The sequence below is a fragment of the Diospyros lotus genome, chromosome 6 (assembly GCF_014633365.1).
Source record: "Diospyros lotus cultivar Yz01 chromosome 6, ASM1463336v1, whole genome shotgun sequence".
Classification (NCBI taxonomy): Eukaryota; Viridiplantae; Streptophyta; class Magnoliopsida; order Ericales; family Ebenaceae; genus Diospyros; species Diospyros lotus.
In genome coordinates this window covers 8867851-8890609 of record NC_068343.1, presented here as the reverse complement: position 1 = coordinate 8890609, position 22759 = coordinate 8867851, and the positions used below count along the sequence as shown (strand labels likewise).

Sequence of the window (22759 nt, the reverse complement as noted above, 5' to 3'; positions counted from 1 at the left end):
GGTCCCTTAAAGGTAAAATCCTTTAATGGCGGGATTTATTTTGTGACGTTTATTGATGACCAATCAAGGAAGCCTTGGGCTTATGTTTTGAAGACCAAAGATCGGGTGCTTGATGTTTTCAAGCAATTTCATGTTTCTATTGAAAGGGAAACTGGTAAGAAGTTGAAGTGTATTCGTACTGATAATGGAGGCGAATACAGTGGTCCTTTTTGATGAGTACTGTAGAAAGATGGGCATTAGACATCAAAAGACGCCTCCAAAGACTCCACAGTTGAACGGTCTAGCTGAAAGGATGAACCGGACCCTAATGGAGAGAGTCAGATGTTTGCTTTCAGAAGCAAAATTACCAAAATCTTTTTGGGGGGAGGCTTTGCTCACAACAGTACATGTTATCAACCTATCTCCAGTAGTTGCTCTAAATGGTGATGTCCCGAACAAAGTTTGGTATGGTAGAGAAGTCTCTTATGATCATCTACGAGTTTTCGGATGTAAGACGTTTGTTCACATTCCGAAGGATGAGAGGTTAAAGCTTGATACTAAGACATGACAGTGCATCTTTATCGGTTATGGTCTTGATGAATTTGGCTACAGATTGTATGATCCGATTGAGAAGAAACTCGTTCGAAGTCGCGATGTAGTATTCATGGAAGATCAAACCATTGATGATATTGAAAAAGCTGAGAAGAAAGTGTCTAGTGGCAGTGAAGGTTTGGTTGATCTAAATCCAGCTCCTATGGTGAACTTTCCCAATCCAGTTGATAGTGGTACTCAAGGTGATAATCAGACTGATGGCCAGCCGGGGGTAGATGATGCAGGAAATGATGATGAGGTTGTTGAGCAGGGGGAGCAGTCTACTCCACCACCACTCAGAAGATCAGAGAGAAAGCGACGACCTTCTTCTAGATACTCTAGTTCAGAGTATATACTTGTTACTGATGAGGGGGAGCTAGAGGGCTTTGATGAAGTTCAAACTCATAAGGATAAAACCTAGTGGATGAGAGCCATGCATGACGAAATGGATTCCTTGCAGAAAAATAATACTTATGAGCTTGTGGAACTTCCGAAAGGCAGGAAAGTCTTAAAGAACAAGTGGGTGTTCAAGCTTAAGAGAGATTGTAACAAGCTAGTGAATTCAAAGCTCGCTTAGTCGTGAAAGGTTTTGGACAAAAGCGAGGGATTGATTTTGATGAGATTTTCTCTCCAGTTGTCAAAATCAGCTTTATTAAAGCAATACTGGGTTTGACAGCTAGCTTGGATCTAGACCTTGAGCAACTTGATGTGAAGACTGCATTTCTCCATGGTGATTTGGAGGAAGAAATCTACATGGACCAACCAGAAGGATTTGAAAAGAAAGGGAATGAACACATGGTTTGCAGATTGAAAAAGAGCTTGTATGGACTAAAGCAAGCTCCGAGACAGTGGTATAAGAAGTTTAACTCTTTCATGATGAGTCACACTTATACCAGAACTGACACAGACCACTGTGCGTACTTTAAAAGTTTCCCAGGTGACAAATTCATTATTCTTCTGCTATATGTAGATGATATGTTGATAGTGGGGCAAGACAGGGAGATGATTGACAATTTGAAAAAGGAGTTGTCAAAGGTGTTTGACATGAAAGATCTAGGACTAGCAAGGCAAATTCTGGGAATGCAAATTTTTCGAGACCGGAAAGCTAAAAAGCTATGGTTATCATAGGAAAAATATGTGGAGCAGGTTCTTGAAAGATTCAACATACAGAGTGCTAAACCAGTTAGCACGCCGTTGGCCAGTCACTTTAATCTCAGTAGAAAGAGTTGTCTCACCAGTCAAGAAGAAATGGAAGACATGGCTAGGATTCCTTATTCCTCTGTAGTCGGAAGTTTGATGTACGCCATGGTCAGTACCCGTCCGGATATCGCTCATGCGGTAGGAGTAGTCAGCAGGTTTCTTTCCAACCCAGGTAGAAACCATTGGGAAGCTGTGAAGTGGATCTTGAGATATCTCATATGTAGTACAAAAATGTGCTTGTGTTTTGGAGAATCTGAACCAATTTTGAAGGGATATGCAGATGCAGATATAGCAGGTGATCTGGATAGTAGGAAATCTACTTCAGGATTCTTATTTACTCTTGCAGGCGGAGCTGTATTATGACAATCTAAATTGCAGAAGTGTGTTGCCTTATCTACAACAGAGGCAGAATACATTGCCATGACCGAAGCAGGAAAAGAAATGCTTTGGTTGACAAGATTTCTTCAACAATTGGGGATGGAGCTGGAAAAGATAGTAATTTACTATGACAGTCAGAGTGCTCTAGATTTGAGCAAGAACGCGATGTATCACTCGCGCACAAAACACATTGATATCAGATATTATTGGCTACGATTAGCAGTGGAGGAGCATCAATTCATATTAGAGAAGATCCACACTAATAAAAATCCTGCTGACATGATGACAAAGGTTGTAACTCGGGAGAAGCTGCAACTATGTGCCGATATAGACTCCGCTTAATTGCTTTCGATGTTATTCTCTTTGCTCTTAGGTTGCAGGGGGAGAATTGATGGGTTCTAGTCTAACTTAGCCTAATTATGTTAGGCTACCTAACATGCCTAATGTTAGGCCACCTACCTATTGTGCCTAACTTATGTATTTTGGGGGGTAAGCCTCAAGTATAAATACCCCCCTCTCATAAGGTTTGAGACATCCCATTTGCATCCATTTGTGAGAGCATTCAAAGCTTGAGCATTCAAGTTCAAGTTAGAGAAGAGAGGCAAGGAAGCAAAGGCTTCAAAGTGAGGGTGTTTTGTGAGTGCCACTATATTGTTGTATCACTTGAAAGAGAGTAGAGTCTGTGAGGATATTTTTGTAATTATCTTTATTATAGTGGAATATTACTCGGATCTTGCCCCGTGATTTTTCCCTCAATATTTGAGGGTTTTTCACATTAAATTTCTGTCTCTTGTTTTTCTACTTGTGTTCTATTCTGTAGTAGAAAAAGCTGATTCTGAGAAGTTTCGAATCTCTATCCTATTTTTCCCGACACATGTTTCGCAATTAGTCATGTTCTCATGGATTGAATAGATTTTATATGCATAAAATAATTTAATTGTGAGTGCGAGTTTTCATGGCATAAATATTGGTTAAAGGCAGGGGACCACAACACTGTAACGGGAGATTTTATTTGTATAGGTGTGGGCATAATACCACATCATTGATGTGAAATAACAACTAACATGTCAATATACATAAAAACAGAGAATTTGATCATCGGCTTACTAATAAAAATTTCACATGTTATCTTTGAAGCATTTGATAATGGTGAGATGTTGTTTCAACACTAGGTGGGTGGTGATCCAGTGGTTGTGTCAAGCCTTGATAATGAATGTAATCTTTGGGTTCAATCTTTGTTTTCTTCTTCTCCCTGAATAGGCAGAAAGCCTTATTACCGGGGGAAGAGAGGGAGAGGGAAAGGGAAAGGGGGAGGTGGGCAGGGGCATGTGAGGTGCACATGCAATTCAATAATATGGGTGGAGGCCAGAATTTCAAATACAAAATGTTCGTCTTCTTCTTGGGGGTAAAGACGCGGATTTGTTTATAAGCTATAGCTTAGCTCATTCGGGCATGCGAAATCGAATTTCATTTGGCTGTCATGTCTGAACTAAATGACCGACAAGTTCAATTTGGTACAAAATTGTCAGGGCTCTAGTTTTGAATCTAAAATTTTTAGAATATGATTGAGAAGGAAGAATAAAAGAAAGAAAGAGAGAGTAGAGAGAGAATTTTGGGAAGGGTTGCTCCTCTCGAAACTTTCTTCTATGTATTCGTCATAGGTTTTACCCTCGTGTTATGTTTTTCTCTTGAGCCTTTCTTTCTAGAAAACTCGTTACTTCACTTGAAAATATCTTACTTTGTCCGAAAGTATATCATCTACTCAAAAAATTCATATTTTATGCAAAATATTTATAATTTCTCTTAAAATAACATATCACGCTTGAAATAATGAATTTCTCTCCAAAATAACCTATTTCAATCAGGAATTTTATCCAAATAAGTCACGTAAAGACTAAGAATCTGGTCGCTCAACTCGTCGAAAGGTCCACATCCTCCTACAAGAATACCCAAGTCACTAATTCTTTCAGGGGGAATTTCTCTTAAGTCCTGACCCTAGACTACAAATCTTATGTCTAAATGATACGTGTAAAATCTTTGGTAAAAACACATACAAATAACTCTCTTGTCGAAAATGGACATTTTTTATATTAATTAATTGTATTGTTTATTTATTTAGTGTGCACCCGATGGAATTATTATAGATTCTTCTGAAAAACCATTTCCCTTCATATGCTAACTTTAAGTATCAGAGGGTATACATGAGTGAGAAATCCCCTCATTCCTTATAACTTGTTCTTGTGAGTGCAGGTCTGCTTTGGACTCACAGAAAATATCTCCCGGATGGATTAATCTTTTATTAGAAGTGCACCTAGAAGCCCATAGAGAGAAGAATATAAGAAAATAAAGAATATAGAGAGAGAATATAAAAGAATTTTAATATATTTACTTGATAATCCCCGATTTAAACAGTATAATTTTATATATAGTTATCCATAATAGTTATTTACAATAATTATTTAATATTTGTAGCAATTATTTACAATAGTTTTGATATTTACAGCAGTTATTCCAATATATTGTTCACTGTAAATATAACAACTTTACTGCACACAACTTATCTGTATATCTTTTAATTTTGTTCCTAATTACAAAAAATTAATGAGAACGAAGCCGAGCTCATCATTTGGTCAGTATTTTCAAAATGAAAAATAATATGAAAATTGTGTTAGAGGATAGCATTATGATACTCGAAAATAGCAGTTGCAAGCGAGGCAAACGATCATGGGTGGGGTTTAAAAGGGGAACATGGACGATACCTGTATTAGGGTCGTTACCATCTTTTATAGGTCAGTGATTATGAAGTAAAAGTGTTAGGTCACATGGATTAGCAAAAGCACTATCGCGTCGCTAGGAGATCAGATGTGCTCACTTTTTGTGATTTGTGTCTGGTAGGTTCTAGTTTGGCTGTCTGTTTCCTTTCTCTTCCAGATGAGATGGGTGGCGTAGATTATGGACAATTAATATCCGCCCCTATCTCCGCAAAGTATATAATAATAATAATAATAATAATATATTACTATTAGTAGTAGTGGTCGTCGTCGTCGTCTACCCCTCCCTTAAATTTCTATGTTCTAAGGTCTGAAAACCTGCACGACACAAATGAGATGAGATATAGCAATACGAAACTACTGTATCTTATACATGTGAATGCGGGAAGAAAGGCTTTGTTGTTAGTTATATTTATTTATTTATATTGGGAAACGCGAGAGGCCCCTTTCCATTCTCCAAATTTATGGCGGCTGCTTAACCACATGTCCTTCACACCTCACTCTTCCTAGTCCCTCCCCGGATTCAGATCAGTAAATTTAGGAAAAAAGAAGGAAAAAACAGAGACAGATGGGACCAGCTATCTAATTCTAATCTTAGCTTAGTGACGGCAACATAAACTTGACTAGATGGCACTCTTTCAACCGTCAGATCCGTCCACCTTTCCCTCTCCCTTTATTTTTGTATCCTAACCAGCTTCTACACCATTTGGACTTGATGAATAAAAACAACAACAACAATAATAATAATACTAATTAAGACCCAAAACAGAGGTAAGCTTTTGGCTTTCGCTGCCGCGCGCGATGATGCCAATTGCTTCTCCAAAGCGCCTCCTCTCGGCGCTGCTGATTCTGTCGCTCGCCGCTTCCAATTTGGCCTCCCCCTTGCAGTTGCAGCAGTTCAGAGAAGCCCCGCAATTCTACAACTCCCCTAGTTGTCCACAACTTCTCTGCATCAATGGCGGCAGCCATGAAAGTGCTTTTGAATGCGAGAACGGAAGCGGATTAACATGCGCCGAGAACGCGGTCCATGTGGCAATGACGCTCGACGCAGCCTACCTACGTGGCTCCATGGCCGCCATTCTCTCTGTGCTTCAACACTCCGCTTGCCCGGCCAACATCAACTTCCACTTCGTCGCCGCCTCCGCCGCCTCCGCCCGCCAACTCAACCTCACCATCTCCAGATCCTTCCCTTTCCTCAACTTCCGAATTTACCCCTTCGACGCCGCCGCCGTGGCAGGCCTCATTTCCACCTCCATCCGGGCGGCGCTCGACTGCCCCCTCAACTACGCCCGCAACTACCTCGCCGACCTCCTGCCCGCCTGCGTCCACAAAGTCGTCTACCTAGACTCCGACCTCGTGCTCGTCGACGACATTGCCAAGCTGGCGTCCACGCCTCTCGGCGATCTAGCCGTTCTCGCGGCGCCGGAATACTGCAACGCCAACTTCACCTCCTACTTCACGCCGACGTTCTGGTCCAACCCGTCCCTTTCTCTGACGTTCGCAGGCCGCAAAGCTTGCTACTTCAATACCGGCGTGATGGTCATCGACCTCCGGCGGTGGAGAGACGGGGAATACACGAGGAAGATTGTGGAATGGATGGAACTGCAGAAAAGAGTGAGGATCTACGAGCTGGGTTCGTTGCCGCCTTTCCTGCTGGTTTTTGCCGGGAACATAGCGCCGGTGGATCACAGATGGAACCAGCACGGTCTTGGAGGCGACAACTTCCGGGGACTTTGCCGGGATTTACACCCGGGTCCAGCGAGTCTCTTGCATTGGAGCGGAAAGGGAAAACCATGGGTTCGCCTAGACGCCAACCGGCCATGCCCTCTGGATACTCTCTGGGCGCCATACGATCTTCTAGAAACACCGTATCTTCTTGAATCTTGAGGTACATATACATAGATACAAATTAAGATAGATGCAAGAGCCAATCGCCATGGCTGTTTCTTTTTATTTGATCAACTTTTTAAGATTGTTCAATTAAAAATTGTTAGAAGCTTCCTTTTGTTTTCCAGATAATTGGCTAAAAGGGATGGGATGCACAAATATTCAGAAGAGATGAGAGATCTAAGGCTACAAATCCTTCTCTGATGGATAGATATGTCGATAGCTACCCCATCGTAGATGGAAGTAGATCGACATGGCTCTGGTGAGTTCAGGCGTTCTGTAAGTTGCCAGGTAGCAGATTATGATTGTATACTTTTTCTAATGTTGTGATTCTCTGTAGCTGAGAACAGTAAACTACCAAGTACAGTTGCCAACAAATACAAAGACAAAAAAAAAAGAAGAAGAAGAAGAAGAAGAAGTTGGGCTGGCCTGTTAATAATTATATATTTCCTCTCTTAATTAATTTGTTGGTCATTGATGTATGTATCTGCTGGAAAACTGTTAAAATAACAAGAAGAAAAGATTAGGATCGAGTTGATATATATGGAAGGAAATAGTTAAAATAACAACAATGATTAAGGGATGTCACTTTTATGTTTGTGGTTAACTGTTATTTTCATTGTAATGTTTGCTAAAGGAGGCAAAGCATTACTTTGGGGCTGGTTTTGACCAAATGATGAAACTGGCAATAAATTAATTAAAGCCACCCCATCCCCATGCATCATCTTTTAACTTGCCTGCATAAAAAACCATTCCATTCCAATGTTCCTTCCTCCATGATTGCCAACGCTAGCTAGTTGAAATACTAATGATTTACCTTGTCTATATTATATATATGCATACAAATATGGGCATCTAACTTTACAACGATACATGTGCATACACACATACGCAATCAGAGCATGGTGTGGTATTTTAAAAAAACAAAAAACATCTTATCACGTTACTGTTGCTGTGTTAACGCGATATCAAATTATTTGGAGTGGAACAAAGGACAGAAAATGATAATTGTACGAGGGAGGGAGAGAGAGAGAGAGTATAGGAAGAAGCAGGGGGAGGAGGAGAGTGTCGGCGAGTGATAGGGTAGGCACCACAAGTAACATTGTATGTATGGAAAAAGTAGAGCGCAGCGACTTGAGGAGCACATGCACATTATGAAGATCATCAAATGAAAGACGGATTAGGGGCGGCGGGTGGGTCCTTTGGCTGAAGAAAGGGAGCTGTTTTGTCGCCTTCTAACTCTTAAAAGAAAATTCCTCTGCTACCTTGTGCGGCCAAGCCAAGCCAAGCCAAGCCAAGCCAGGCCAGCCTCGCCTCTACGAGTCCCTTCAATTCGTTCTTAATCGAACGACGCTTCGGCCGACACAATTTATGGACACGTGGATAGCCAGTCATTCCCCCGCCCCCAACGTAATAATGGCTTCTTTGAATTTTTCATACAGTTTTTTATATGATTTTTTAACTTGGTATTTGAAATTGGGATTTGTGGAAGGAAAAAGAGGTCAATATTTTAGTGGAGATTGAAAATTTCTAAATTCCCAACAGTTTTCCTTTCTTTTTCGAAATCTTATATCTCACACAAACCCTCTTTTTTTCTTTTTATTTTTTTTTCTTTTTGACCAAAAAAATGATAAAAGGTTTTATGCCCATCCAAAGAACATACTTTGGAAATATTGAGTTTTCCCATCTATTTGGAATTTTTAGAGCCTATTTTGGTCTCAATCTCTTGTTAGGTTCCTAGATTTCAGTAGAGTGTAACAATTTGATTTTCATATCAATTGTAGCATATTAATTTTATAAAAAATAATTATAACTTATAATTAAATTGTAACAGTGATTAATCAGTTATGTATAAAACTAATCAAATTGTTTGGACTCATTTAATAAAATACTAAGGTGGTGTTCTCTTTGTGTTTCAGTTTTGAGTTTTGAGTTTTCAATTCATTTTTAGTTTTGTGTTTTGAGTGTCCGTTTTGAAATTTTTGAAAACGTGTTCTTTTTGTTATTTTGAAAAACTATTTCTTAAAACAAAAAACTAGAAAACGCGTTTACTTTGAAAATTTGAAAAACATCATTTTATAATATTTTATTTAATAAATTTAATTTAAAATAAATTATAAACAATTATTAATAAATTATAAATTATTAAAAAAATTAATACAAAAAAATTATATTACATATTCCTATTCAAATAAAACAAAACAAAACAAAAATCAAATCAAAAAGAATTCAAAAGACAGAATGGATGGGGTCTCGCACGAAAGGAGGCGATGGTGGACGCTATGCAAGGGGAGTGACGGTGGGCAGTAGACGGCGGCTTTCACTGCCGGTGGCGGGCACGGTCGACGGTGGTGGCAGTGGCTGATGCGGTCGACGGCGGTGGCAAAGGCGGTGCTGTGTGTTTTGGGTTTGTGATTTTTCGGTGTTTTGGAGAGAAGAGAGGAGAGAGAGAGAATGGATGGGGTATGCCAGATTTGGGGAGAGAGGGGTGGGTCGATGGCGGCTTTCGGCAGTGGTGGGCGAGGTCGACGGCGGCTCTGGTGGCGACGGAGATGGCGCGCAAGGTCGACGGCGGCTCTGGCAACAACGAAGATGGCGTTCGCGATGTTTGGCCGAGGCGAGAGAGAGAGAGAGAAGAGAGAAGAGAGGAGAGAGAGAGGAGATTCGAGAATGGAGGCTGGGGTTGGGGGGGGAGGGGGAGCATCTGCACTGCGTGAGAAGAAACGCATCTGTTTTCCGTGTTTTGATCTTTTACGTGTGTTTTGGCTGAAAACAGCCAAAACGAGTTTTTGTTGTTTTGGATTTTCTGTACAAAATTTTTACTTGTTTTTGAAAATGCGTTTTTGAAAATAACAAAGAGAACACGTTTTGAGTGTTTTGAAAAAATGAAAACAGAAAACGGTCCGAAAACGGGAAAGAGAACAGGCCCTAAAATTTTAGTTTCTCAATTCTCTATCTATTTTTTTTTCTCACTCTCTCTCTTGCATATGTCTGTTCTTCTATTTCTTTGAATTTTTCTCATAAACTCTCCACATTTGTTTGCCTTAACTCTCTCCACTTTTTGCCCTAATTCTCGTCGTTGGTTGAGAATTCACACTATTCGAAACATAATGTTCACAAATTGGTATCAAAGCCATTCCTAGGCCTTCAATTTCATTTGCTAGTGCAATTCCGCCATGCTTGATGGGGTGCACGCATGAAGTTGTTCAAGTCTCAATTGCAACAGAGGAATGTGACAAATTCAAATCTATAGGCTTGAGTGGATTCTCTAGAATTTGGATCTAGTAGAAATCATGAGGCAATCCTTTTATTGGATCGAAAGTTTGAGACCTTTGTAGATGGAATTAGTAGGAGATTAAATCGATCTATGCTGATGTTCTTGAAATTGTATCAAGTAAGTCTTTCTTCTGATTTTTCTCTTGTAGAAAGATCAAATCCACTCATGCCAGGAAATGGAGTGATTCAAAGAATTTCACAATTCAACTTGCTAGAGGACTCTAACAATTCCATTCCTGGAAGGTTTGATGGTGATGTTGCTAATATGACATGTCCTAAGCAATCTACAGATGAACACAACAGGGTGCCTGGTTCAAGCAACAACAAAGATATTCATGATGGGGATTTGAACCTATTCAAATCGTCTGACCTTGTTTCTGTCACAAGCTCAATGAAAATAGTCAAAGGTTCTTTTCCTTCCAAGCATCTCCTTCTACTTGGTCATGGAGAAGTTCATCCTTTTGTAGGCATTTTTTACCCAAAAAATATTACAGCCCAAAGTGGTTTTAGGTTCGTCCATGAAGGTCAAATTGTTCCAACTAAAACAAATCAAGAACTTTCATTAGAGGTGAGAGATTTGGATATCCTAGGGAGTGATTCGGTTTTGAAAGAGAGAATCGAAGCAAGTTCCTTAGATGTGGTCCATCATGCTGATTGATAGGGATAAAATGTTATTGTAAAGATTCTTATAGATTGAGATTTCCATCTAGAGGAATTTTTTAAGGTCACAATTTTGAAACACTTGAGGCATCCAAAAATTGTTCTTTTCATAGATGCAAGAGAAGCATTGGATGAAAGATGTAGGTTAAATATAGCTTATGAGGTGGCAAAGGGAATGAATTATCCTCATAAATGCAATTCTCTTATTGGTCTTCGAGATTTAAACTCCAAATCTTTTTGTTGCTAAGAAGTATACAGTAAAAGTTTGTGATTTTGGCCTATTTTTTACTTAAAAACTAGCACATCTCTTTCTACAAAATCAATAATAAGAAATCCCGAATAGATGGCCCCAGATGTTCCTCCCATCCAATAAGAAGTTAGATGTCTTCAACTTTGGTGTGAAATTATAAGAATTGCATGGAATTCCATAATCTTAATAGAAAACCATTGGTCTTATGGCTACTTCCTGTTCTACTTTACCTCCATTAGCTATAGTTGGAAATTTCAAGATTTGTTCAATCAATTTCCTCATGCTACTCAGCTTCCTTGTTTTTCTTGCAGATAAGCCAATTTTCAAGGGTAGAAAAATGTTAGGTTCCTAGGGTTTCAGTATGTTGCAATTTGATTTGCATATTAACCGTAGCATATTATAGAAAATGAGTGTGAAAATAATTTTATATTTTCTGAATTGCTATACAAGATTTATAGAACTGATATATATAGATATTTGATATAATTGATATGTACATTTAAATTTAAATTTAAATTTAAAATGAATGAGCTGAATTAGTTTTTACGATTCAACAACTAACGTCTAAGACTTTAAATTTAAATTGTTCTTTGTGGGCTTAGTTATTGCCCTACACATATTAATTTGGTTGAGAGCAATTGTAACTTATAATTGAATTGTAACATTGATTGATTGACTATATATAAAACTAATTAAACTATTTGGAGGCATTCAATGAAATACTAAAATTTCAATTTCTCAATTCTATCTCCAATTCTTTCTCTCGATTTCTCTCTCTCTCTCTCTCTCTCTCTCTCTCTCTCTCTAATTCTCTATTTTTTTTCTCTCTCTGTTCTTCTTCTCTGTCTCTCTCTCAATTTTCTTTTTAAATTTTTTTTTTTTATTCTTAACTCTTGCCACTTTCTAACCACTGACTGAGAATTCAGAGAGTCAGATTTAGAATCCTAACACCTGTATGTGGGAGTTTTTATTTGTTTTATGTTCTTTCATTTTATTTTGAAGAAATGAAGACTAAAACATTACGCCCACAAATTTTTGCACTTTGTTATTTACCCCTTTTCCTCTCCCATTTGGCAGAGGTTCACTGTAGCTAAATACTTGGGAACCCATCGCAGATGGGTCCATTGAATTGCATCACATTGCACATTATTTAATAATAATTTTGCATAGAGACATGGGCACAGCTGGCAGTATGAATTTTGAAAGCCACGAGCCCGGCCGGAGTCGAAATCGAATCCCTTGGGCTCGGAATCACATCACAAAAAGGGTCATAATTACCATTACCGCCCCCCTTCACTTGAATCCAGGACAGATTTATGCTTTTGATTGAAAAATAAATCAAAGCAGCGAAAAAGCAATTTTCATTTCCCTCCAATTCACCCACCCCATTACTAAAAAGAATACGTCTAAATTGATTAATTTAGAGATAGATACCTTGAGCCTCTGTTACTGTTACTGTAAGTGTTAGACCCTAATATCAGACCTTAAAATGCGCCCGCCCGCCCACGACGGCGTCCCGTCCCATTATACGTTCTCATAAATTCGGGATCGTATGGACTTAGGTAGGCCTACAGGGCACATGAAAACATTGACTTCTTTTCACTTGCAATAAACTATACTTTTGATTTAAACCAAAAGCCTCGATAGTTAAAAACTTCAAAAAATAATAATAACACAACTAAATATTAAATGCAATCAAGGTTTTATCTTTTATCTTTGTAACCTCACCACTCACTGTTCCAATAACTTGCAGAAAATGAAGTAATTTTCTGTATTCATATTGCCTAAATATTTGAATAAAAGGTGAAGAGATGCTCCATCCATTCTGCCAAGAGATGATTATATATGCCCTCAACTTTTCTTGTTTGAGTCCAAATCTGCTGTCTCAATTTGGTCCCCTTTCTTGTCTGATCAATAAAATAAAAAACAGTCGCATAATCTATTATTAAATAGTAATTTTTATAAAAATATTATAAAATTAAATAAAAAATTATAAAATCAAATAATAATATATATATATCATTTATAATTTTTTTTTGTTTGATTTTATATTATTTTTATAAAAATTACTATTTGATGATAGGTAATGTGACTATTTTTGATTGACTAAATAAAAAAATAGACACCAAATTGGGACAACAAATTTGGACTCTCTTGTCTTCTCCTTTTTTGATGCACATGTGTGTGGTGTTTTCTTTTCTCTTTTTGACCACGAGAGCATTTCTAGGTAAAAGTCTACGGATTGCTCATCATCACAGAGGAATGCATAGGAAGATAGTGTTGGGATGTGATGCCCAACAAGTGTTAAAAAGTGATGGTAAAATTGGATAAATATAAAATTATTATAAGTTTTGATTACGGACGAATAGATTTAAGGTTCAAATTTTCTTGTAAAAAGTTCGGTAAAAATATGACTCAAGTAAGTTTATCTTATTTTTTTGAGGAAAGTAGGCTTGGTCTAGTTGCTTAAAACAAGAACTAAGCCCAATTCATTTTACTAGTTGCTTTGTCTAAAGCTTATTAGAAAGTCTATTATTCTCCTTGTATATGTCTAGCCTATTAACCCATCACTCATCTTTAAGCCCATTACTTATGTGATCTAGCCTATTTGAAGTTCTTGGAGGTTGGAGACTTGATCGTTGTGATTCAAATTTAGGTTTGTTTTTTTCTCTTTTTTTCTCACCCTATCTTATCTCTTTTGGATACCTAGGAGCCTCATCTTTGTGAGATGCTTCGATGGTTATCTACATATATATTGTGTTTATTAGAATGATTTTTTGAATGGACAAGAAAAAAAGAAAGAGAAAGAGCTCGAGAGTTGTCGAAGAGGAGACGCGAGTGGCTGTTAATATTCATTATTTTCTATTGATTTGGGCAGATTTAGGTTTGATTTGAGATTGATTTCTTGGATTTTTCTTAAGACTGATTCTTGGCTTATTTTAGTAAATTTTGAATCAATCAATCTGAGCCTTAAAGTCCCACTTTTAACATCTCGATTGTCGGAGTTCTTTTGCTTTTGTTCTTTCGGTTTCTCTTTTGATTTTTTAACTTATTGTTTTTTTCATTTTTCTCTAATTTAATATGTGGTTTGTGGATTTTGTGAGGAATTTTCTTTACAAATAGGGCTTCTTTTGAACATAATTCCCTCAGCTGTTGATTTGGGTTTCAATGGACTTCGATTTTCCATCGGGGCGGGCCCAAAATCTATGGTTATAGGGATGCGGCCACCATTTATAAACATAAATGGGCTTTCACGGCACGCTTGAGGACTTCTTCTAACGATAGAAATGAGTTAAAAAGTCTGGGCTTCACTCATTTACAAATAAAACTATAAACAAACCAACTAACGACAAAAGTCTAATATATTAAAGACACAAAATTAAACGAAGTTTTCAAACGAACAATAAACAACGAGCTCTGACTAAATTAATTATATACGACCATACCCTTATTTCAACAACCGATATTTTGTTCAAACGAACTTATGCTCGATCTGAGTTTGTGATCTATTTAACCAACTTCAATATCTTATTCAAATTTATTCATTTAATTAACAAAAAAAAAAAAAGAGCATAAATTTATTCAGGAGGTGTTTAGTGCAAGTATTGGTTCATTTTACCCTCTTACCATAGAAAGAGAAGAAAGATAAAAGAGAAAGAAGGAATAAAAGGAAAGGTTTCTGCTGAACAAATGGGGGTTTGAAATCAAAATTAATTTTCCAAGGGTTTAATGTGTGCGGCAGCAGAAGCAGTTGATGAAAAGAGCAAATTAATGATGAACACTAGTTTTGTGAAGATACATCAACAGCTCTCTCTCTCTCTCTCTCTCTATATATATATATATATATATTATTTGTTAACACAAATGCAGAATTAATTCCTAAAAATAAACCCAATGAGTAGTCGAGACAATTAAGGAGCCTTATTTGCTTCCAAGTAGTCCCCTTGCGCCTCTCCCCCACTTCGGATGTATCTGTAGTAGATGTATTGCAGTATGATCTGGCATTATGAAAGCAAATTAATTACTAACAGCTTTGAAATTTTGAAAGAGAGACACATCATTCGTATGGAAACTATGTCAGAAAACTTATTTAAAACAGTAGGGTAGAGAAGGGTACAAAGAGATCAAGCGCCACGCAGACTGCAGCATCCAGCAACCAGGGCATGTTGGCTTTGATTTTGTGCCTTTCTGTGGTCCTTACAACAATGCTGCATTTTATAATTATATATATATATATATCAATCAAACCATATTATAATTATATATAATATGCTTAGAATTTAGTGAGGGAGGGAGAGAGAGAGAGAGAGAGAGAGAGAGAGAGAGATAAATAATTATATATATCAATCAAAGCATATTATAATTATATGTAATATGCTTAGAATTTAGTGAGAGAGAGAGAGAGAGAGAGAGAGAGAGAGAGAGAACCTTGCGACATAAGTGGCATTTGCAATGAATGCGAAGACGAACATGAGCGGATTCAATCCCTATAATTATTATATGGTTTTCAACAATGTCTTAGCTCTATCCAGTTTCGAAATGGAGAATAATTAACAGGGCTTCAATAATATTAAAAAAAAAAAATCCAGTAGTGCTTAGAAAAAAAAAGAAGAAATTGCACCTCCACGTTCCCTCGTTTAATCTGGTCAATGAAACCGTAAAATTTCCATTAGAAATATCCAAAAAAATAAAAAGAAAAAGAGAAAAAAAAAAGAAAGAACGAAAAGGGTTTCAATAACAGAGCTGCTTCGTTTACATTGAGCCAAATCTGAGGGATTCGACTTCCCATGTATATGGCAGCCATCATCCATCCCAAGTATTGCCCATACGCACTCTCCTCCATTCCATGTTCCTGCCATATATTCGTTATACTTCTGAGAACCCAGCAACGTACAGTTAATTAAAATGACTCAAGTTTATAATTAAAATTATTAATAAACTTTAGGCATATTATATATTTATCTTACATACTTGTAAGAGTCTCCTCCCACTTAATCCCACGTACACTCCTTCCTTGAAGGCCTTGCTCCCTGGAGGCAAGCCTACTGATGCACCAAGAAATGCTCCATAGCCAGCCTGCCCAATCCTTAATTAGTTACTTCCTTCTCCAGAATTACAAATTAATATCGCAATAATTAAAGCTCAAGAGATCTTGATATCAAGTAAGGTTAATTAAACAATCTTGGAAGTGATGAGGCACAAAAAGGGATGGAGGCTGTTTCTCACAGATCTTGGAATTGATTTAGGTACGGTGATTGGTTTCTTGGAGTACGACTGGATAGACTCATCATCTGATGATGAGTCACCCGGAAGCTCCATAGCCGAAGGACCACTTCTTGCTGTTCCTAAATAAGACCAAGTGGGCGGCGTGCTGCTCCTTGCCAGAGATCTTGCGGACCTGGAAAATGTGTCGTCTTTCTCTTCAGCCGACTTAAAATTCAGTAAGTATATTATACACAAATCGACAAGGAATCAAATTAAGCAACTGGTACTGTAGAGAAACCTTGCACGTGTACATACGTGTAGTAATATTCCCTTTGGGGCTTCGCTTTTGGGGTGCCAACTGGAATTGGGATTCCAGAATCCGCGGGTGCTGATGGCTTCAATGGTTTTTTCACATCTTCAATCTGAACAATATGAATATAATATATATATATATATAGGAGCCTAGCTAGAAATGGAAGGATGTTTAATATTCAGTAACGGAAATTAATGTATAATACCCGTAGGTTTTTTTCAGCATGACGGCATTTCCACCAGGTGTAGAAGTGATCATAGTAAAGGCCTTGCAGCACCAGTACTACAGTGCTTGCCGTGTAGAGCTGTAATGGTAAAAATAGTGCAAGGTGCAGCTGGGATTGAAACATATATATGTAATCCAGAAAAAAGAAGACAACTTGTGAAATTGAATTGAAATGTTGAAATAGAATGTTTAATTATATCAGAGGCCAGTTGTAAAGTTGGAGTACCAGAGCTGTGTAGAGCTGAGTAGGCAACTGCAACCAGAAGATAAAAGTTACAAACGGTTTTCTTTCTGCTTCGGGGCTAAAAGATGAACTAAAAGCAGAGGAGAAGACGTACTGTTGCAGGCTCAAGGAGGCAACCTACTAGGTTGAAGATATCACTGCATGCGTCAAGGGAACAGAAGAACCAACGTAGTTATGATGATTTCTACGTTCTTAAGCAGAGATTTGAAAACGAGGTTGATGAGATGACATGGAAATTAATGAATGAAAGAGAAGCTACGTTCCTTACCCGGCAACCCAAGTGAGGAGAAACAAAAGAGAGACGCCATGGCTGGACTTGGAGCGGAAGTTGGTGATGATCTGTGGGATTTCCGCCACGCCCCAACAAGTGAGACTGACGAGCCCAAAAGCGAAAGAAAATTCATCCTTGAGGTTGCAGAGGCAATCTTTGAAATACTTGTCAACCCACCCAACGCAAGGCTTCTTCTCCTTGACACAATACGCAAGTGAATTCCGCAGGGCCTTCATCTCCATCTGTGTGTGTGTGTAAAGGGCTTAGAAACTTAAGAGCAGAGATTAGCAGAGCAGAGGCCTTATTAATTAGTAGCTCTGCTTCTTTTGGGCAACCAGAGGTTTTAATCAGATAAAACTATTCGATATATGGAGTAGAACTTTATTGTTGAACATCCCCCCCCACCGGTTAATGCACCTATATATGGATCTGGTTTTTTCCATTTGTTTAGTTCCCTATATGATACATCAGGATCAACCCATTCAAATCACATCCATTAAACGAACGATGCCAAAATGACGACAAATCATATCTAATGTCAGATGAATCAAAACGACACGGCTGTCTTGCTGTCAAGCGTGAGAGAGTAATGATTTTTTTATTTTCAACTGAGCCCACCTCGTTGAACTGATTTATAATGTGTGATAATTAATCTTGTTGAAAAACTTTTTAACATAAACATAACCATTTCTAGCATTTAATACACACAGCAGGGCCCGATTGTGGCTGTTTCTCAAGCTCTCTGCTTCACTCACACACACACGCATAACGTAATAAATGAATTTGAAATTAATATTGAGGTGAAATTGCCGCCCAGAGGATATGAGGCGACTAGAAGACAGAGAAAGCGGCGACGGTGCGCTGCGAGGTGGAATGGAGAAAAGGGGTGACGCGTGTGCAGTGAGTATCCAACCACTATATGAGTAGTCTAATGTCCATCGCTACAACTGGGCTACGCACGAGGATCCTATCCTGTTCTATCCCATTCTCATCTTTTGACGACGATGATTCCCTTTGGATTTTTCCACTCCAATAATTACACCTACTCTCTCTCTCTCTCTCTCTCTCTCTCCCTCCCTCTCACGTAATAAATGAATTTGAAATTAATATTGAGGTGAAATAGCCGCTCAGAGGATGAGAGGCGACTATAAGACACAGAAAGCGGCGACGGTGCGCTGCGACGCGTGTGCAGTGAGTATGCAACCGCTATATATGTAATGTTTGTTCAATATGAGTAGTCTCTAAGTCTACGACTATCTCCCTTTTTTATTTTATTTTTTATTATATTATAAATAATTTATTTTTTCTTTTAATTTTTTTTCTAAAATTATATTTATTCTAATCATACTTCCTATTCTTCTCTTTATTTAATTTTTTATTTTGTTTATTTATAAATAAATATCAATTCTATTTATTTTAACTTACTTATAATTTTTACTACTATAAAAATTTATTATTTATTTTATAATTTAATAATATGTATGAAGGTATTAAATTATTATTATAATATTTAATATATTTTTAAATAAATTTACTAATATTTTTTAAACTATAGAAATTAATTTTGTTCAAAAATTCTAGTCACATTTTGTTTAGGAATTTATTTAATCTAGTCGTGAGATTATCTTTAAGTACTTAATTTATAAAATAATTAAATACATGCATATATAATATTAATAATCAAATATATAAATTAATAATTAAATATATAAAATAATTAGATACACACATACACAAAATTAATAATCAAATATACACATACACAAAATCAATAATCAAATAAATAAATATACAATATCACTCATCTAATATAAAAAATAAATAAATAATTTCTCAAAATCACAAACCCAATGCTCGATCTGCATCTCGCCAAAGAAGACATCACCACCGTGGGTTCTGCTCGTTGCCGTCACCGGTGAATCTTATGGTCGTTGCCTTGATTTCATTTTTTGTCGTGCTTACAACTTGTATATCTTCTCTACCCATTTTCTCTAGATCTGGTGATCACTGTGTCTGCAACTTCTTTTTTTTTTATCGATTTTGTTTTGGTCGCTTTTGATTTGGCCCCTTTCAGTGTTGATGGCCGTTGTAGAAGAGAGATAGCGAGTATGGTTTGACAGAATTTAATTGCCATATGATGATTTTGAGTTTTATCAAATTTTTGACGAATAATTTTGAAAATAACACACAGATTTACATTTGGTTTGCTATATTTAACTTGACGAGCAGAATAGCTATTCCGTCCGAGACAGCCTAAAGCCCATCGCTACAACTGAAAAATGAAGCTGAAAAATGAGTTTTGAGAATTTGGATAGATGATAGATTAAAGGTTATATATTTATTTTCTAACACCCCCATTCAAACTTAACCTTTACACTACTCACTACTCCAAGAAGCATTATCATTATTTGAAAATCATCATATTTATGAACTTTCGTCAAAACATGAGCCACTTAATCAAAGGTCTTCACATATTTTAGCTCAATCTCATTGATGCACTCACGAATAAGTGAAACCTTGTATTAATTAATGTGCTTACTATGGTTATGAAAAATTGAATACTTCACCCAAATCAAATCATGGTTGATTTGTTGTCTATCATAATCTCAGTAACTTCACTTTGAGGTAAATGAAGCTCTGTCAACAAATGCCTCAACCAAAGTGTATGACAAGTACAAGCAGTTGTAGCAACATATATACTCATATGAAGAGAGTATAACGATGGGTTATTTCTTTGAATTCCAAGAGATTGCGTTATTCACCAAAAAAAAATTACAAAACTAGTGGTTCTCTTTCTATCATCATCTTCAAACTCTAATAGATCGCATTATTTTCCAAAAAAATTGCAAAAACTAGTGATACTCTCTCTATCAACAACAACTTTAAACTCCAATAGATTGCATTATTTTCCAAAACAAAATTGCAAAACTATGGGTGCCTTTCTATCATCAACATCACTAACAAAGTCACTATCACAATAACTCATTAGTTCAAAGTTATTTTTAGATGAGTAAAATAACCCATCTATAGGAGTACCTTTTAGATATCATAGAATCCTCTTGGCTGCAAATGAAAGAATTTTTCATAAATCGACTCACAAACCCAATTGAAAAATAAATATCAAGTTTTGTACAAATCAAATATCTTAGACTTTCAATAAGACTTTTGAATTGGGTTGGATCCACCTTTCATTTGCATCACTTGAATCTTCTTTGGACAACTTATAGCACCATATTCAATAGGCGTACTAATAGAATGACAAACGTCATATTAAACCTTTTAAGTACTTTTTTTGTGTGTAGCTTTCTTGTGAGATAGAAGTGCCATCCTCTGTTTGCTTGACTTTAATGCCCAAATAATATGTCACGATGCCCATATTGGTCATCTCAAACTCCTTTAACGTAGCCAACTTGAAATCTTTAACCATGATTGGATTGTTGCTTGTAAAAATAAGATCGTTGACATAGATGCAAATAAATAATAAACCTTCATTTTGCTTTTTTATATAGAGTGCATATTCATGCATGCACCTCATGAAGCAATTCTCTTAGAAATATTTATTAAAGCGACTATTCTAAGCTTATGGTGCTTGCTTTATTCCGTACAAGACTTTCTTTAATCTCATCACTTTGTTCTCTTACCTTTTTTATCACATGCCCCATGTGTTTCTCAACATAAACTTCTTCTTCGAGATAATTATTAAGAAATGTTGATTTTACATCAAATTGATAAATCTTACAATGATACAAGAGAAATAAACAATCACAACAAAAAAATAATAATAATAATAACGAATTAGAGATGGATTTTTTTATTCTCAAATTTGAGACGAATTTGAGATAAATTTTGCATTTTTTTGTTTGGAAGATTTGGGGCAGATTTTGATATGGAAAATTTATCCGTCTCAAATTTAAGAGGAATTTTGAGACAAAAACATAGTCTAAAATTTGAAATAGATTTTAAAACAAAAAATTTGTCGTTTAAAATTTTAGATGAATTTTAAGACGGATGTTATTCTTCTCAAATTTGAGACTAATTTTTAGACAAAAAACTCTATCTCAAATTTAAGACAGAAATTAAGACAAAATTTTTCCATCTTAGATTTGAGAGCATTTTGAGACATAAATTACTCGTCTAAAATCTAAGACGAGCAAACTTTCATTTCAAATGTGAGACGGATTTTGAGACGAAAAAAAATTCTTACATTTGAGACAGAAAATTACTCATCTCAAATTTGAGACGAATTTTGAGACATATAATATCTATTTCAGATTTGAAACAAAAAATTACCTTTCTCAAATTCGAGACAAATTTTGCCAAAAATTTTTTTTATCTTAAACTTGAGACGAAAAATATCCGTCTCAGATTTGACAAGAAAAAATTTATGTCTCAATTTAAGATGGATTTTGAGATCAATAATATCCGTTTCAAATTTGTAGACGCATTTTGAGACAAAAAATTATCCATCTCAAATTTGAGACAAAAAATTACCTGAATATTGAGATAAATTTTATACTCGTCTAAAACTCAAAATGAATTGAAAATATTAATTTATAAAAAATTAATATTTTTATTTATAAATATAGCCCAAAATTAAATATATTTATTTAATTTAAAGTCTAAATATATAAAAATATATTTCATGTACATAAAATATAAAATTAAATATATATTTATGTAGACTAAATATATAAAAAAATTATAAATTAAAATAGATATTAATGTATAATAATTTACATGTGTATGTATACAAAATGAAAAAAAAAAGGCAAGGAGAGAGAGAAAGGGGCATTTTTGCATTTAAGAAAAAATAGAGTATGAATTATATTTTATTTTTATTTCAAAAGTAAATTAAAATTAAATTGAATAGTATTTAAAGAATATAAAAATATTATTCTTAGACTAAAGAGAGAACCACGAAGAACATATCAAATTTTAAAATATTGATATGTCACATGATTAAATGATTCACTTTTTGGTACTATATAGTAAGCAATTATTTTATAAAGCAATCACGTAAAAACATCAAATTTGTTGGCTCTTGAAAGTTTGAAAAAGTGATGAGAGTTGTGGGTAAGAGTATTATTACAAGAATTTAAGTTTTTTACAATAAATTAATTTATCATAATAACTATAAAAATTATCGCAACATACTTATTGTGATAAAGTTGGTTTGTTATCACATTAGTTACACCACACTTGTCTCATTGAGTATATTATGACATAACTGATTTTTGTTACAATATCATCAATATTATTGTGACAGAATATTTTATCACTTAAATTAATTTATTATGACAAACTATTTTGTTGTAAAAGAAAATATTTTTGTCATAATAGGTACTATTTAGTCATAATAAATCAAAAATTTAGATGTAAGTCATATGCTTTATCGTGACAAACTATATCTTTTGACAAACAAATATTTTGTAATAAATTAAAATGTTTATTTATAAATTATTTTCTCACAATTTGAATAATAACAAAACTTATTTGACATAATTTTTAA

The 22759-nt window shown here is 35.8% G+C and overlaps 2 protein-coding genes across 4 annotated transcripts; one reads left to right on the top strand and one right to left on the bottom strand.

The window, feature by feature from the left end:
• The first annotated feature begins 5353 nt into the window (after positions 1-5353).
• Positions 5354-7218, top strand: LOC127804796 (probable galacturonosyltransferase-like 1). 2 transcript variants are annotated; one of them, XM_052341823.1, is made up of 2 exons: positions 5354-6807; positions 6917-7218. In XM_052341823.1, exon 1 carries the CDS (start codon positions 5721-5723, stop codon positions 6804-6806), a length of 1086 nt encoding a protein of 361 aa, XP_052197783.1. In that variant the 5' UTR covers positions 5354-5720; the 3' UTR covers position 6807; positions 6917-7218. The 2 variants fall into 2 exon arrangements, with proteins under 2 accessions (XP_052197783.1, XP_052197782.1); XM_052341822.1 differs by having other exon boundaries at positions 5363-6807; positions 6935-7218.
• Positions 7219-14743: 7525 nt separating this feature from the next.
• LOC127803236 (probable vacuolar amino acid transporter YPQ3) lies at positions 14744-17696 on the bottom strand. 2 transcript variants are annotated; one of them, XM_052339324.1, is made up of 12 exons: positions 17248-17696; positions 17074-17116; positions 16962-16988; positions 16716-16844; positions 16513-16619; positions 16219-16390; positions 15964-16068; positions 15749-15844; positions 15614-15634; positions 15421-15479; positions 15110-15200; positions 14744-14990 (listed from the first exon to the last, which is right to left on the bottom strand). In XM_052339324.1, exons 1-12 carry the CDS (start codon positions 17490-17492, stop codon positions 14904-14906), a joined length of 1182 nt encoding a protein of 393 aa, XP_052195284.1. In that variant the 5' UTR covers positions 17493-17696; the 3' UTR covers positions 14744-14903. The 2 variants fall into 2 exon arrangements, with proteins under 2 accessions (XP_052195284.1, XP_052195285.1); XM_052339325.1 differs by having other exon boundaries at positions 16716-16814; positions 17248-17692.
• Between the last annotated feature and the right edge of the window lie 5063 nt (positions 17697-22759).

Coding starts and splice junctions, on each gene's coding strand:
- LOC127803236 (XM_052339324.1), bottom strand. CDS start 17,492: ATGGAGATGAAGGCCCTGCGGAATTCACTTGCGTATTGTGTCAAGGAG. Junction 16,989..17,073: donor GCCTCCTTGAGCCTGCAACA/GTACGTCTTCTC, acceptor TTCTGGTTGCAG/TTGCCTACTCAGCTCTACAC. Junction 16,620..16,715: donor ATGCTGAAAAAAACCTACGG/GTATTATACATT, acceptor CATATTGTTCAG/ATTGAAGATGTGAAAAAACC.
- LOC127804796 (XM_052341823.1), top strand. CDS start 5,721: ATGATGCCAATTGCTTCTCCAAAGCGCCTCCTCTCGGCGCTGCTGATT.